The 14,749-nt window shown below is 45.2% G+C and overlaps 1 protein-coding gene across 1 annotated transcript in view; it reads right to left on the bottom strand.

Moving 5' to 3' along the window:
• GIPC3 (GIPC PDZ domain containing family member 3) overlaps nucleotides 1-14,749 on the bottom strand; it is a 242,566-nt gene that overhangs the window by 197,357 nt on the left and 30,460 nt on the right. The window contains exon 3 of the mRNA XM_075850306.1: nucleotides 14,344-14,524. Coding sequence (XP_075706421.1) covers nucleotides 14,344-14,524 — 181 coding nt within the window. The remainder of the gene's footprint in view (nucleotides 1-14,343; nucleotides 14,525-14,749) is intronic.

The following is a 14,749-nucleotide window of genomic DNA, read 5'->3' as shown; positions in this document are numbered from 1 at the left end:
CAGTGGCGGATTATCATATGGGCGTTTCGGGCGGCCGCCCGGGGCCCGAGGCTTCCAGGGGGCCCATGGCAGCCCGAAACGCACATTATCTCGTAAATCTATTCAGCGCGCTAGCGCTGCTAACGGCCGAAGATGGGGAGGAGCAGGGAATTCGCCGGGATCCAGGGGTAGGACACGCCTCCCTGACAGTGCGGGCCGCCGCCATTGAGTAACAGAACAGCGACGGACGGCTGTTCTGTTACTCCAAAGCAGCAAGAGAAGAGCCGGCGGGCGGTCACCGGCGCTGAGGTCAGTACAGGATTATCCTCCTGCCCAACTGGTTCCCGACCGCTGGCTGTATTTTTACGGCCAGCGGTCAGGGACGGGTGCTTAAAACCCGAGCCATAGACTTTCTACGGCTCGGGTTTTAACTTGCTGCCCGCGCGATCGGGCAGCTGAATGTCGGGTCTCCGGCTGTCAGTGACTGCCGGGGACCCTGAGGAGAAGACAGAAGCAGCTTTCGCTGCTTCTGTCTTCTCCGATGTCTTCTTACACAGCGTTCAATGAACGCTTGTGTACAGGAATAGAGACAGCAGCAGCGGCGCTGTCTCTATTCCTCCCGGTGATCATGTGACAGGTCACATGATCGCCGGGTGCCGTTAGTGGCAGACTGTTGCTGGGTCTTACTAGACCCAGCACAGCCCTATTAGTGACAATCGTCACTGTGAGAGGGCTGATTTCCCCTGTAACTGGGGCTGCTGTGCAGCTCCAGTTACAGTGGAAAAACATGGTGTAAAACAAAGAGAAAGTAGATATAAAGTTCCCCAAAGGTCTTTTTTGACCTTTGAGGATCAGAACATAGTAATAAAAAATAGTAAAGTGCAAAAAAAATAAATAATAATAAATACACATAAAATACCCACCCCAAAAAAAACGTTCCCCCCCCCCCGCCAATCATTGTTGTAACGCTAGCGCTGACCCAATTACCCTAATATAGACATGTAATATATTAAAATTTACGGTAGACAATGACGATCACAGATAAAAGGTCTATTTTAGGGTAAAACAATGTTATTACCAAAAAAAAATAGCTGAAACGTAAAAAAGCTTCTTTTTTTACTATTATTTTCAAACTTTATGAATAAAAATTCTAAAATGGCAAAAAATGTGTGCATAAAAACGATAAAAAACGAAACCTGCATTGTCTACGGAAAAAACGTCGCAAAAATAACGTCGGTTTTATTTTTTTTTAATAAAAATGTGTGTTTGGTGCAACTTTGTAATTACGTTTTATTAAAAAATATTTTCACTTTTTGAGATACAGCTGCTTTGTATCCTGTATCCGTCAGGTCAGCAGGACTGACGGGATCAGTGAAACGGGCCCTGCGCTAAATTATAATCTTAGATGTGATAGATTTGAGGTGGATCCTGCGTGTCACTGATCCCGTCAGTCCTGCTGACCTGACGGATACAGGATACAAAGCAGCCGTATCTCAAAAAGTAAAAATATTTTTTAATAAAATCAATCAATCACACTGATACACAGACATACTATATATATATATATATATAATTATAATATAAAGTTTTTAAATGTGTACATAACCTTGTGGCACTATATACAAGGGGGAGCGCTGTGTGGCACTATATACAAGGGGGAGCTCTGTGTGGCACTATATACAAGGGGGAGCGCTGTGTGACACTATATACAAGGGGGAGCGCTGTGAGGCACTATATACAAGGGGGAGCGCTGTGAGGCACTATATACAAGGGTGAGCGCTGTGAGGCACTATATACAAGGGGGAGCGCTGTGAGGCACTATATACAAGGGGGAGCGCTGTGAGGCACTATATACAAGGGGGAGCGCTGTGAGGCACTATATACAAGGGGGAGCGCTGTGAGGCACTATATACAAGGGGGAGCGCTGTGAGGCACTATATACAAGGGGGAGCGCTGTGAGGCACTATATACAAGGGGGAGCGCTGTGAGGCAAGGGGGGGCTGTGTAGTGCTATCCACCGTGGTATGTGTGTGGCGCTCTTTATAGGGGGGGCTTTTTGGTGCTATTTACAAGAGGGGGAGGGCTGTGTGGCGCTCTCTACAGGGGGGCTGTATGGCACTATCTATAGGGGGCTGTGTGTAACGCTCTCTACGAGGGGGATGTGTGATATATAGAGGGGGCTGTGTATGGCGATATCTATGGGGGTGTGTAATATCTACAGGGGCTGTGTGTGGCACTATGTACAGGGGGCTGTGTGTATGGTGTTTTACAGTGTGTGGTATTATATTCAGGCGCGCAGTGTTTGGTGCTATTATATTTAGGGGTACACTATGTGGCACCATGATAACTTTATTTTCGTTTATAGGTGTGGAAATGTTGGAAAAGTGAGGAGACGTCTAAGTGGCAAATTCTGCAGAAATGAGTCATGGCCGAGAGAAGTCGTCATGAGCGCTGGACCGGATGGAGAAGAAAAGAGGAAAAAAACTACTAGAATCTGAGACGTCGTCACCTGTGAGTCACTAGATTTATAGAGAATCTGTCACCTCTCCTGACATGTTTATTATAGGAAATCCTTGTATTTCACAAAAAGTCTTTCTGCGGTCCAGGACTGATAGACAATTCCCCTTGTCAGGAGGTTGTGTCCCTGCACAGTGTGATCCTGTCAGTATGTAGGGACACCGCGCTGTGACAAGGGGAATCGTAACACTGTTAATGCTTGCCCAAAAAGGTAGTGTTAAAAATAGTTACGGTGAGGAAGGGGGGCCCAAGTTTGGGTAACAGCCCAGGGCCCATGGTCTACTTAATCCGCCACTGACCCAAATACTTGTACGAACTCTCTCTCCACTTCCTGATTTAGAATAGACACCGGTACCACTGTCTCTTTTTTCCTGTGTAAATCGATAATCCTTTCTTGTGTTTTCCCAATATTTAATTACAACCTATTATCCAGACTCCATTTAACAAATTCAGATATCACATCCCTATATTCTTTATCACAGCCTCCCTTTACCGCCCCTATAATTACGGAATCAGAGAATTTCTGCAGATGACAACTTCCAGTATTGTGCCTAAAATGTACCGTATATAGTGCAAATAAAAACGGCGATAACAGTCCCTTGTGATGCTCCAATATCACTTATTTCTATACTCGGTGTACATTCCCCACTACGCACACACTCGGGGCGTCTCCTTAAATAATCAAATATCCAGTTAAACACTCTAGAATTAATTTGCATTCCTTCCAATTTATTTTTCATTAGGTCCGACTTTCAAGTTAAAAGCACTAGAAAAGCAGAAAACATTACTCTCACTATCACCCCCTGCGTCGCCCAAAAAAAAAAGTACGCCCTATGTAAAATATATAAGACTGCGTCCCCCAACCCCCCCCCCCCCTATTCTACATTTATAAGCAAACTGTAAAGGATCCTCATATTCTACCACAACTGATTTAAGGTACCCTAACATCAGTCTTTCAAACACCATCATATGAGAAGTTAATACAACCGGTCAATAATCACCCACCCTCAATGGTTTAGCTATTTTAGGAATTGGGACTATACAAGATGTTTTCCAAACCTTTGGCACTTTTTCCATCATCAAACTCCAATTATATAAATCCGCTGTAATTTCACACAATGCAAAAGCACAAGTTTTTTAGTACCCTAGTACTAATCCTATCCGGGCCTGGTGCCTTCCTTACACATAATTTTTTTTTTAACTGTTTTGTCACATTGTCCGCTGATACAATAAAAACCCCAATTAAACATCCAACTCTATTAACCCTTTCATGCCGACAATCTGTAAATACACGTCCTTTTCGCGCATACCCCGTGCTGCTACGACGTGTATATACAGATCTCTGTTCCAGCCGGCATAGCGCTGTGAAAAGCGCTCGGACATCGGCTGTGTCAGTGTCCGCGGCTCCCCAGCAACTTGTTCTCTGACAGCCAAACCGATTGGTTCGGCTGTCAGAGAATACGATCACCATTATTAACTGCTTCCTGACCACCCACAGTAAATTCACGTCGGCGCTTGCTGGGCTCCGTGCAGCGCCGACGTGAATTCACAGTGGGTGTTAAAAGCGCGATCGGGTGTCTCAGAGTAGTACGCGGATCGCGCTGTTAACCCCTGCCTCAGGTCCCAGAGACATGATCAGGACCTGCTTGGTTCAGGTCCCGATCATGTGATCGCAGAGAACGTTTGTTGTAGCAACAAACTGGAAAGTTTGTTGCTACAACAAACTTTCCCGAGGACCGATTGCGGGAGCTGCCGTCGGTTGCATGGCAAAACCAGAGGCCATATAACGGCCTCCGGTCTGCCATTCACGGAAGCCTATGAGGACCAGCTGGTCCTCATAGGCTTCCTGTCATTGTGACGTTGACAGTCACACTGACAGTTTATAATACGTTACACTACCTAGGTAGTGTAATGTATTATAGCAGCCATCAGTACTGCAGGTCTACAAGTAAAACAAGTAAAAAAAAAGTAATAAAAAGGTTTTATAAAAGCGTAAAAACAAGTTATAAGTTACAAAAACAAAAAATGCTTTTTTTCCCTATAATAAGTCTTTTATTATAGGAAAAAAATTAAACGTTAAAGTACACATATTTGGTATCACCGTTTTCGTAACGACCCCAAATAAATAAAAAATTTGCATGTACCCCAAAATAATACCATTAAAAACTACAACCCGTCCCGCAAAAAACAAGCCCTTACACAGCTTTTTTGACTGAAAAATTATAAAATTATGGCTCTCAGAATATGGTGACACAAAAAATAAATAATTTTATAGAAAAGTGATTTTATTGCGCAAACGCCACAAAACATAAAAAAACGATATACATATCCAGAACACATCCAGAACATCACTTTCTCCTACCGCTTTGCTGGAGCGCTGGTTCGCCGAGACGTCCCCCAAGAACTCCTCACGACTCCTCTCCTCTCCACTTTCATCCAACACCGGATCACTCACGGCTAGATCATTCACAGCTACACAGCCGCACTGCACTGCCACACTACCGTGAGTCGTGGCGCTCAACTGCCGACTCAAACACCCACTCCAAGCACCTGGGGCTACCACCTTCAACGGGCCGCCTCACCTCCTGAATCCTCAGACTCCGCTCGTCCTCTACACCGAAAACGAGCCGCTTACAGCAGGTACAAAGACAGACACAGACACTAACATGTTCCGAAGTGGGAGCTGCTCCTACCTGCTGCCACTCACGCGGCGCACTATAGTGTATTACAGATACTTAGAAGAACACGGTTAAAAGGATAACACATGAAGGTTTCCCGTTACTGGGATCATGTAAGATAAATAGATCTGCAAAAAAATGGGGGGCATTAAATGAGGTCACAAACAAGTCCGAACCCCTTAAAACAGTCACATGATTACTCTGGCGCCATTTTATCTGGCATTTGTGCATTGTGAGAGCGATGTTGGATTCCTCTGCTGATATAGCTTTAGTTTTTGGTGTTTCATTGTAAGGATGTTATACACAAGTGTGGATGATGCTCTGCTTGGCTGGCTTGTCTCGCGGCGATTCGGACGCAAGCTATGCTGGAAGAACAACCGTTGAGGAGGAGATATTGGGTTCACCCCATTGTCTACCAAAGGCCCAGGAAGGGGCATTTCCATACCCTTTACGATGACAAGCGGCATCACCCGGAGAAGTTTCACAACTTCTGCCAACAGGGAACTCAATTGCATCCCTACATTTTGAGTTTCTGCTTGGCTCATTAACAATTTATCAGATAATCCGTCTGACCTGCAAAGCCACCTGGGTGCATCTGAGATGGGCGGTGATGCCAGAGCCCAAAGAACAATACTGACTTCAAATTGCTGAGGGCTTCTACACATTTGCACAGTTTCCCAACTGTGTTGGCGCGCTGTATGGGAAACACATTCGTGTGAAGAAGCAGTCTCACTCAGGGTCCCTATATTACAATTACAAACAGTTTTCCTCAGTGGTGCTGTTGGCTTTGGCTGACAGCAACTACCGGTTTGTGATTGTTGATATAGGCTCACTGCCCCACACACCACATCTTCAAAAAGTAAATATAGTAATTGGGGCCTATGCAATAAGCTACACGGGCCCTTGTTTCTATAGTAAATGACAGTGAACTTGTCACGTAGGGTTCGTGGACCCACAGGGCCGTACCGCTTTGGCGGTAGGGCAGCTGGCCAAAAGAGCACAGGTCAGAGTCTATAGTTCATATAGGGTACCTGTGGCAGCTCGGACAGTACCAAAGCAGGCTTGGCTGGGACTAGGCAGCGGGTAGACGTCAGGCGTGGAGTAGCAAGACAGGCGTGGTATACAGCACGGCACGGCAACAGCTCAACACAGCACCAGATCAGGTTACAGGAACAGGGAACACTGGGAGCAGGAAACTATTGGGGACCATTTGCAAGACAAACTTAGGATACGACAACAACGCTCAGGCGTGGGAGGAAGCGGCTGAGACCTTCTGATAGCCCAGGGAGCAATCAGCACAATCTCCCACATGCGTGCGCTCTGGCTTCTTGAGTCTGGACTGAGCTTGCGAGCGCACCCTGGTGGTCACTGTGGAACAGGACGGCCTTATGAGCAAACATCTCTGGAGAGAAGGGTATCAACTGGATGGAAGGAGTTCATGTTCAGCGACCACGGACGTTACAGAACTTTGCCTTCTCGTTCCGTGGGGTCCTGATGTCTCATTGCATTATGACGTCACGAAGCTGTGCGCCGCGCATAGCATCCCAACGCTGGATGGAGTCAGGACCTCCGCTGAGGACAAAGTTGATGGTAAGTTTAATATTACGGTCTTGTTGAACAGATAGGTCGGGGGTTCCACACCAGGGACCCCCGATCAGCTGTTCTTAATGGGCCGCAGCGCTCGTACAAGCGCTACTTCCCCTTCATTCTGGTAATTTGTTCACAGTGTGAGCAAGTAAGGGAAATAAACGGGAAGCAGCACTTGTGCAAGTGCAGCACCCCCTTCAAAACAGCTGATTGGCAGGGTTCCTGCAAGTCGGACCCCTACCCAACAGCTATTGATGGCCTATCCTGAGGATAGGCCATCAATTTTAAGGACTGGACAAACCCTTTAGGGGTAACATGTGTTAGGCTTAGATAGAGGGCCCAGCAGACAGGATCATACATGGTGTGATCCTGTCAGCTGGGCCCTGTATCTAAGCTAACCACATGGTAGGCTTACATACACGGCCCATGTGTGATCTTGTCTGATGTGTCCTGTATTTAAGACTACCACATGGTAGGCTTAGATACAAGGCTCCAGCAGACATTAATCTTACTGTATAAGAATAGTGTGTGCTGGACCCTGTATCTAAGCCTATTTTGTGCCTTAAAGGGTCAAACACACAGTATTACACATGCACATGGGCCCTATATCTAAGCCTACCACATGTGTTTTGGTTTTGTATTTTTTTATTTTTTTTAAACAGGTTTGGACTATGTCGGATTTGAGGACTACTCCTATGATGGCTTGATTTTATTATCAATAACATTTTTAATGAGGGTTGTGTGGGGGTTTTTTAGGTTAACTAAAATTTTATAAAATGCTAGCACGAACCCCCATTATGCCGGGAAGAGCCGGGTACGATCCAGTTCCTGATCATCTGTAGTGGTATCATCAGACTGGGAAAGGCAAAACACAGTGTCCCTTCCCACCCTGGTAATGCTAGTCTGCTGCTACTGAGTTGTATCTGGCTGGTTATGAAAAATAAATAATAATAGGTTAAGAAAAAGTGGGATTCACCACAATTTTAAGAACCAGACATATACAAGACAGCAGCAGCAGGCTAGCATTAGCAGGGTGGGAAGGGCCACTGTGTTTGGCCTTTCCCAGCCTGATCATACTTTAGATACACAGCGATGCAGCTGAAAGACGCGAGCCGACGGCCATGAGAAGTTTGAGGGGGGGTAGCCAAAGAAGACGTTTTGCATCGGGGCCCATGAGCCTTTACCTATGCCCCTGCCGCCCTGTATGCCGCAGGTCCTACCGTGCGAAAAACATGAGCAAAAAGTGGTGCATCATTTTGTCCAGAATGTCCGCCATGGAAAACTGGAGCAGTTAGGGTATGTTCACACGACAGTGCAAAATACGTCTGAAATTACCGAGTTGTTTTCAGGCGAAATGCTCGTACTCGCGTTTTTCGCGGCGTCCATTACGGACGTAATTGGAGCTGTTTTTCAATGGAATCAATGAAAAACGGCTCCAATTACGTCCCAAGAAGTGTCCTGCACTTCTTTTGACGAGCCGTCTGTTCTACGCGCTGTCTGTTGACAGCGACGCGTAAAATGACAGGTCGTCAGCACAGTACATCGTAAAACCCATTGAAAGTAATGGCCAGATGTTTGTCGACGTAATGGAGCCGTTTTTTCAGACGTAATTCGAGGCGTAAAACACCTGAATTACGTCTGAAACTTTGTCGCGTGCACATACCCTTAGGTGGCCTGCTAGCAGGCCGGCCTACTGGGATAACGTTTCATCCCAGGAGACCGCTGCAATGGACACATGGGATGAAATGACATCCATGGAGGCCGCCCAGGAGGAATAAACTGATTCCTGTGTAATAAGTATATTTTGTAAACTTTTATCTGGGGTTTTTCTTTACCGTAAGAATTGAGGGGAACCCACTGTAAAGAACGCAACAAGTGCTATTTCTAGCAGGTTTAAACTCCCCATTAAAATCAACGTGGAAAACCCATAAAAACAAAGTAGTGTTTTTGCAAATTCAATTTACATGCTATGGAATCAAATTCTGAAACGCAGGTCCATTTCAGTGCGGATTCGGCACTCAGTATTTAAGCAGCGTGTGGATGAGACTAGTTTTTTTATCATCCACTTTAAATGCTACTGTATTGGCAGGTGAATTTCAACAAAAAATTGAGTAGAGTAAAATCTGAATTTTTTAAAGAACGTGTAAACATTTAAAGGCGTTATCCAGCCATTAATAGCTGATGGGTCGGGGTCCGTGTGCTGTTACCCCTGCCTCTCAGCTATTTTGAAGGGGTCGTAGCTCTCGTACGAGGGCCGATTCCCCTTCATTTCTTCGTGCTCACTGTGAATGGTCAACACGGAAGTAGCATTGATTCACTTCAATGGGAGAGAATGCTGCAATACCTGTGAATTGCCACTACATCATTGTCGACGTATCATCGTATGAGTTCTGCTGGCCCTTCAAACCAGCTGATAGGCGGAGGTTCCGGCAGTCACACCCCGACCCATCAGCTATTGCTGGCCTATCCTGAGGATAGGCCATCATTTTTTAGGGGCTGGATAACCATTTTAACACCTTCCCGACATTTGTCGTCAGTATACATCATGGAAAGCCAGTGCTTCCCGCAAAATGTCGTATACTTACGCCAAATGTTTGGCACCGGCTCAGAAGCTGAGCCGGAGCTATTATCGCCGGATCTCAGCTGTACCTTACAGCTGACATCCGGCTGTAATGGCGGGGACCGACATTAGCTTCGATCCCCGCCATTAACCCCTTCAATGCAGCATTCAGACGTGATCGCTACATTTAAAGAGGCTCTGTCACCAGATTTTGCAAGCCCTATCTGCTATTGCAGCAGATAGGCACTGCAATGTAGATTACAGTAACGTTTTTATTTAAAAAAAACGAGCATTTTTGGCCAAGTTATGACCATTTTTGTAGTTATGCAAATGAGGTTTGCAAAAGTCCAAGTGGGTGTGTTTAAAAGTAAAAGTCCAAGTGGGCGTGTATTATGTGCGTACATCGGGGCGTTTTTAATACTTTTACTAGCTGGGCGCTCTGATGAGAAGTATCATCCACTTCTCTTCAGAACACCCAGCTTCTGGCAGTGCAGACACAGCCGTGTTCTCGAGAGATCACGCTGTGACGTCACTCACTTCCTGCCCCAGGTCCTGCATCGTGTCGGCCACATCGGCACCAGAGGCTACAGTTGATTCTGCAGCAGCATCAGCGTTTGCAGGTAAGTAGCTACATCGACTTACCTGCAAACGCCGATGCTGCTGCAGAATCAACTGTAGCCTCTGGTGCCGATGTGTCCTCGCACGTCCGACACGATGCAGGACATGTGAGTGACGACACAGCGTGATCTCTCGAGAACACGGCTGTGTCTGCACTGCCAGAAGCTGGGCGTTCTGAAGTGGATGATACTTCTCGTCAGAACGCCCAGCTAGTAAAAGTAGTAAAAACGCCCCGATGTACGCACATAATACACGCCCACTTGGACTTTTACTTTAAACACGCCCACTTGGACTTTTGCAAGCCTCATTTGCATAAATACAAAAATGGTCATAACTTGGCCAAAAATGCTCGTTTTTTTTAAATAAAAACGTTACTGTAATCTACATTGCAGCGTCTATCTGCTGCAATAGCAGATAGGGGTTGCAAAATCTGGTGACAGAGCCTCTTTAAGAACTCTAGGGTGTAAAAAAGGTCAAACAACGGTGTCCATACAAAATCTGCTTCAAAATTCCTGAAGGAAGCCTACGCAAGGATCCTGTAGTGGAGCAGCTCAGTTAGTCGTGGGTACAGGGCCTAGGTGAGTAAAATGTTTCTTTTTGTTTGGGGGCACTGTCTACAAGGGGGAGGTGGGGGAATGTATGGCACTGTCTACAAGGGGAAGTGGGGGTGGGCAGTATGGCACGATCTACAAGGAGGCTGTGGGGGATTATGGTACCACTGAAGTGATATATGAGTAAAATATAAGTTTATTTAGATAACTCTCTAAAAACAGGGGTACAATGACCACCGTGACAAAAGCCCCACCGTGTGAATTTAAAAACAAATTAAACCGTAAACTACTGAGTCCTGATACCATTGCGAACCCTCTATGACTCAGTATGTTTATAACAGATATCAAAACGGAATCAGCATATAACCATGGGCAAAACAGTAGTATAAACATTGAAACACACTAGAGCCCGCGATAACCGCACCTGGAACTCCCAGTGTTAAAGGATACAACAATTCACACTGTCCCCAATGCTACAATTCCTCACTAACACGACCCTACGCGTTTCTTGTACTTATCATCAGGGGTCTGTACTTGGTCACTCTGGCCGGGATGCCAGCGATATTAAACGGTCTACAGGGAGGCTGTATGGCCAAATCTACAGGGGGGCACTATACTGTGTGGGAGCCACTAAGTGGACCTTATACCGGGTAGGTGTACTACAGAGGGCATAATAATGTGGGCACAATTGGAGGACAAAATACTGTGTCCTTGAAGGGGTTGTATATATATATTATTAAATATTATTATACTGTATGGGGGCACTATCCTAAGGCCAGCCCTGAACCCATCTGGTCCCGGGGGCCTTATGTACATTTATTTAACTTCGCCTGGACATATCTACATTCAGCCAATTTAGTATATTAATTGATGTATTAACAGCACTGGCACCAGCTATATCAGCTGCTATTTCTTCTGTTGTTTATACAGAGCTAAAGAACCCATTTAGTAACTCTGCCTTCTCTTGATCCCCTGTGACCAACTCCCCATTACCATGATTTAGGGGTCCTACATGTTCAGACCTTGGCTTTTTTGCATTTACATACTTGAAGAATTTTTTGGGATTTGTTTTACTATCCTTGGCCACCTGCCTGTCATTTTGTATTTTTGCTGATTTTATTATTTTTTGCAGATTTTATTAAGCTCTTTATAATTCACAAAGGCTACAGTGTCACAATCTGTAGGTATGTGGACTCAGTAGGATGCACCGCCGTAGCGGAGTAGCAGCTGGCCAAACAAAAGTGTACAAAGTCTCTACAAAGTCCAAGCACAAGGGTACCTGTAATAGTCCAGACAGTAACAAGGCTAGGCTCAGATGGTACTGACACGGCAGTTGAGGCAAAACATGGCTAGAGGTACCAGGCGTGGCAGATGACTCCAGACGTGGTGTATGACCTCCGGCGTAGCAGACGGCACAACACGACTCCAACACTCAAGAGGGCACAGGTACAAATACAGCACGAAATACACGATACAGGTAGCAGGACAGGGAACACTGGGAACAGAATACGATTAAGGGACTATTTGCAAGACTAACATAGAACTACAAACAACGCTCAAGCAAGGAATGAAAGGGCAGGGACCTTTTTATAGTCCAGGGTGCTCTGGGAATAATTAGTAAATTCTTTACATGTGCGCTCGCTGGCCCTTTAAAGACCAGGAATGAGCTTGCGCACCCTAGTGGTAGGGCAGGACGGCCGCATGTGCTGGCATCTATGAGGAGAGTAACGTCGGCAGGATGAGAGAGGTCAGCGGTCCGCGACTGCGACTGCGGTCGTTACATACAGCTGTACCCTCAGATTTGAATTTTTAAAATGTCCTTTTTTTGTCATATATTGCCCTTTTTACAGAAGATGTAAGCCATGTGGGGTTTAATTTTAGTCGTTTCTAATTCTTACCTATTGGAATAAATTTTGCACTATAATTATACAAAGTGGATTTTAAGATTTCCTAGTTATCATTTGTACCATTATTTGACATTCATTCTTCCCAATCTTAGTCCTGAATTGAAGCCCTCATCCTGGGGAACTTGGCCTTCTTAAAATTAAGTGTTTTTGCCCTCCCAGCCTGTGTTTGTTTTTTACAGTATAGGTAAAATATAACTATATTATGATCACGGTTACCGAGGTTTTCACGAACATTGACATTCCAAACAAGCTCTGCATTATTAGAAATAACCAGATCAAATAGACTTTCACCTCTAGTTGAGTCTCCTACAAACTGGCCGATAAAATTTACCTGCAACAGGTTGAGGAAATTTGTCCCCTTCGCAGTTGAAGCCGAACCATGACACCAAATAATATCCCGATAATTAAAATCTCCCATTATCACTACAGTATCCCCCCCCCCCCATCTGTTTATATAGCGGACTTTCCATCTCTTCAGTTATATTTGGGGGTCTATAGATTACACCAAAAGTATTTTTTTCAGTGTTTACCTCCCTTTGTAATTCCACCCACAAGGTTTTCAACCTCCTCGCAATCTTCACCCACTATTGTCTCTTTCACACTCATCTTCATATCACTTTTCACATGCAGACATACACCACCGCCTTTCCTATTTGCCCTGTCTTTCCAAAAGTGTAAAACCCTGTAGCTTTAAAGCCCAGTCATGTGAAGAGTCTAGCCATGTTTCAGCAACACCAACTATATCTATATGTTTCTCCAGTAACAAGGCCTCTAGCTCCCCCATTTTGCTTGCTAGTCTTCTGGCATTTGTGAACATACACTTTAACTTGCATTTCAAGTTGCCACGTTTGGTATTAGAAATGTGATTATTTGACATTATTTGGGCATTTTTATTTTCATTTCTGTTTTGTAACAAAAGGATCTCCTTATCTGGTCCTCTCCCCACAATCTATTTCTCCCCTCATCAATATAGTCTGACCCCTCTCTAACCTAACTACCCCTTTATTTTCTAAATTGATCTACCTCCTCAGCCTTAGTTTAAATACTCCGCCACCCCAGCTAGAATTCTCTCTCCCAGCACAGCGGACCCCCTTCCATTTAGATACAAATCATATGCAGAATACAGTTTGTACCCCAATGAAAAGTCAGCCCAGTGCTCTAGGAACCCAAAGCCTTCTCCTCTACACCAAGACTTAAGATATGCATTTAACTCCCTGAGCTCTCGCTATCATTCCTGTGATGCGCATGGCACAGGCAGTATTCCTGAGGATACAACCTTGGTGGTCCTTCCCTTCAGCTTGTTGCCTAGTTCTTTAAAATTATTCTTAAGGCTCCTCCACCTGCCATGTATTTGGTCGTTGGTACCCACATGGACCACGACAGCTGGATAATCACCAGCCCCTCCCAATAATTTATCTACCCGTTCCACCACATGCCGAACCCTAGCACTAGGGAGACAACAAACCATTTGGGTGAGGCGGTATTGGCGACAAATTATTCTATTAGTCTTCCTAATTATAGAATCCCCTATAACTACTAATTGTCTTGCTTTACCTACATTACCATTGCGCCGACTACTACCTGGGTTATTCTCCCGGCTGTTAGGGAGATCCGTATCCACTTGGGCTGCCATTTCTGAGACCAACACCCTCGCATCATCACCCAACTTGGCCATTCTCCTTGGAATAACAGAAGCAGGATTGGCCTTCCTTTTCTTGGACCCCTTTCTACTGACCCTAACTACATTAACCCAGATACTTGCCTGGTCCTGCTGACCCATGTTTTCACCCTCCAGGTCTACCCTTACTAACTGCTTACTCAGTGAGCAGCATGCTCGGCTCAAGATTGTCTATCGCTCTCAGTGTTGAGAAATTATCGCCACAACTTACTTTTCCGTTCCAAAATATCACTGCAAGCACTGTAAAATAGTGAAATTCATAACTTACCAAATGCACGTTTTGGTTTTACCAGGCGCACGGTAAAGGTCTCCGATTTTGGAAGTTCCCTCAACATCTTTGCCACTTCATAGTGCCGACATCCAACAATGGTCTGATCGTTTATGGCTTCGATATTGTCACCCACATTAACAGTTTGAAGATGGTCAGTGATGCTGCCCTCCTTAATTCTCTAATTAGAAAGAAAATTGGGGGTTAGATAATAGAAATTAGCAGGTGCATCTTCATTCTATAAGCAAACCATTAGTGTTATGTATGCAGTTTCATCGTAATATATAAAAGTCAAGCCGTGTTGCCAAGGACTCACTTCTTCTCTGATTGGCTATAGTGGTCACGTGGTGTAATCACTTCAGTCAATCAGTGGCATGTTGACGCAGACATACATAGTGCTAACTGT

Source organism: Rhinoderma darwinii, chromosome 1 (genome assembly GCF_050947455.1).
Source record: "Rhinoderma darwinii isolate aRhiDar2 chromosome 1, aRhiDar2.hap1, whole genome shotgun sequence".
NCBI classification, from domain to species: domain Eukaryota; kingdom Metazoa; phylum Chordata; class Amphibia; order Anura; family Rhinodermatidae; genus Rhinoderma; species Rhinoderma darwinii.
The sequence above is the reverse complement of the archived record's forward strand: the minus strand, read 5'-3'. Positions and strand labels throughout refer to the sequence as shown.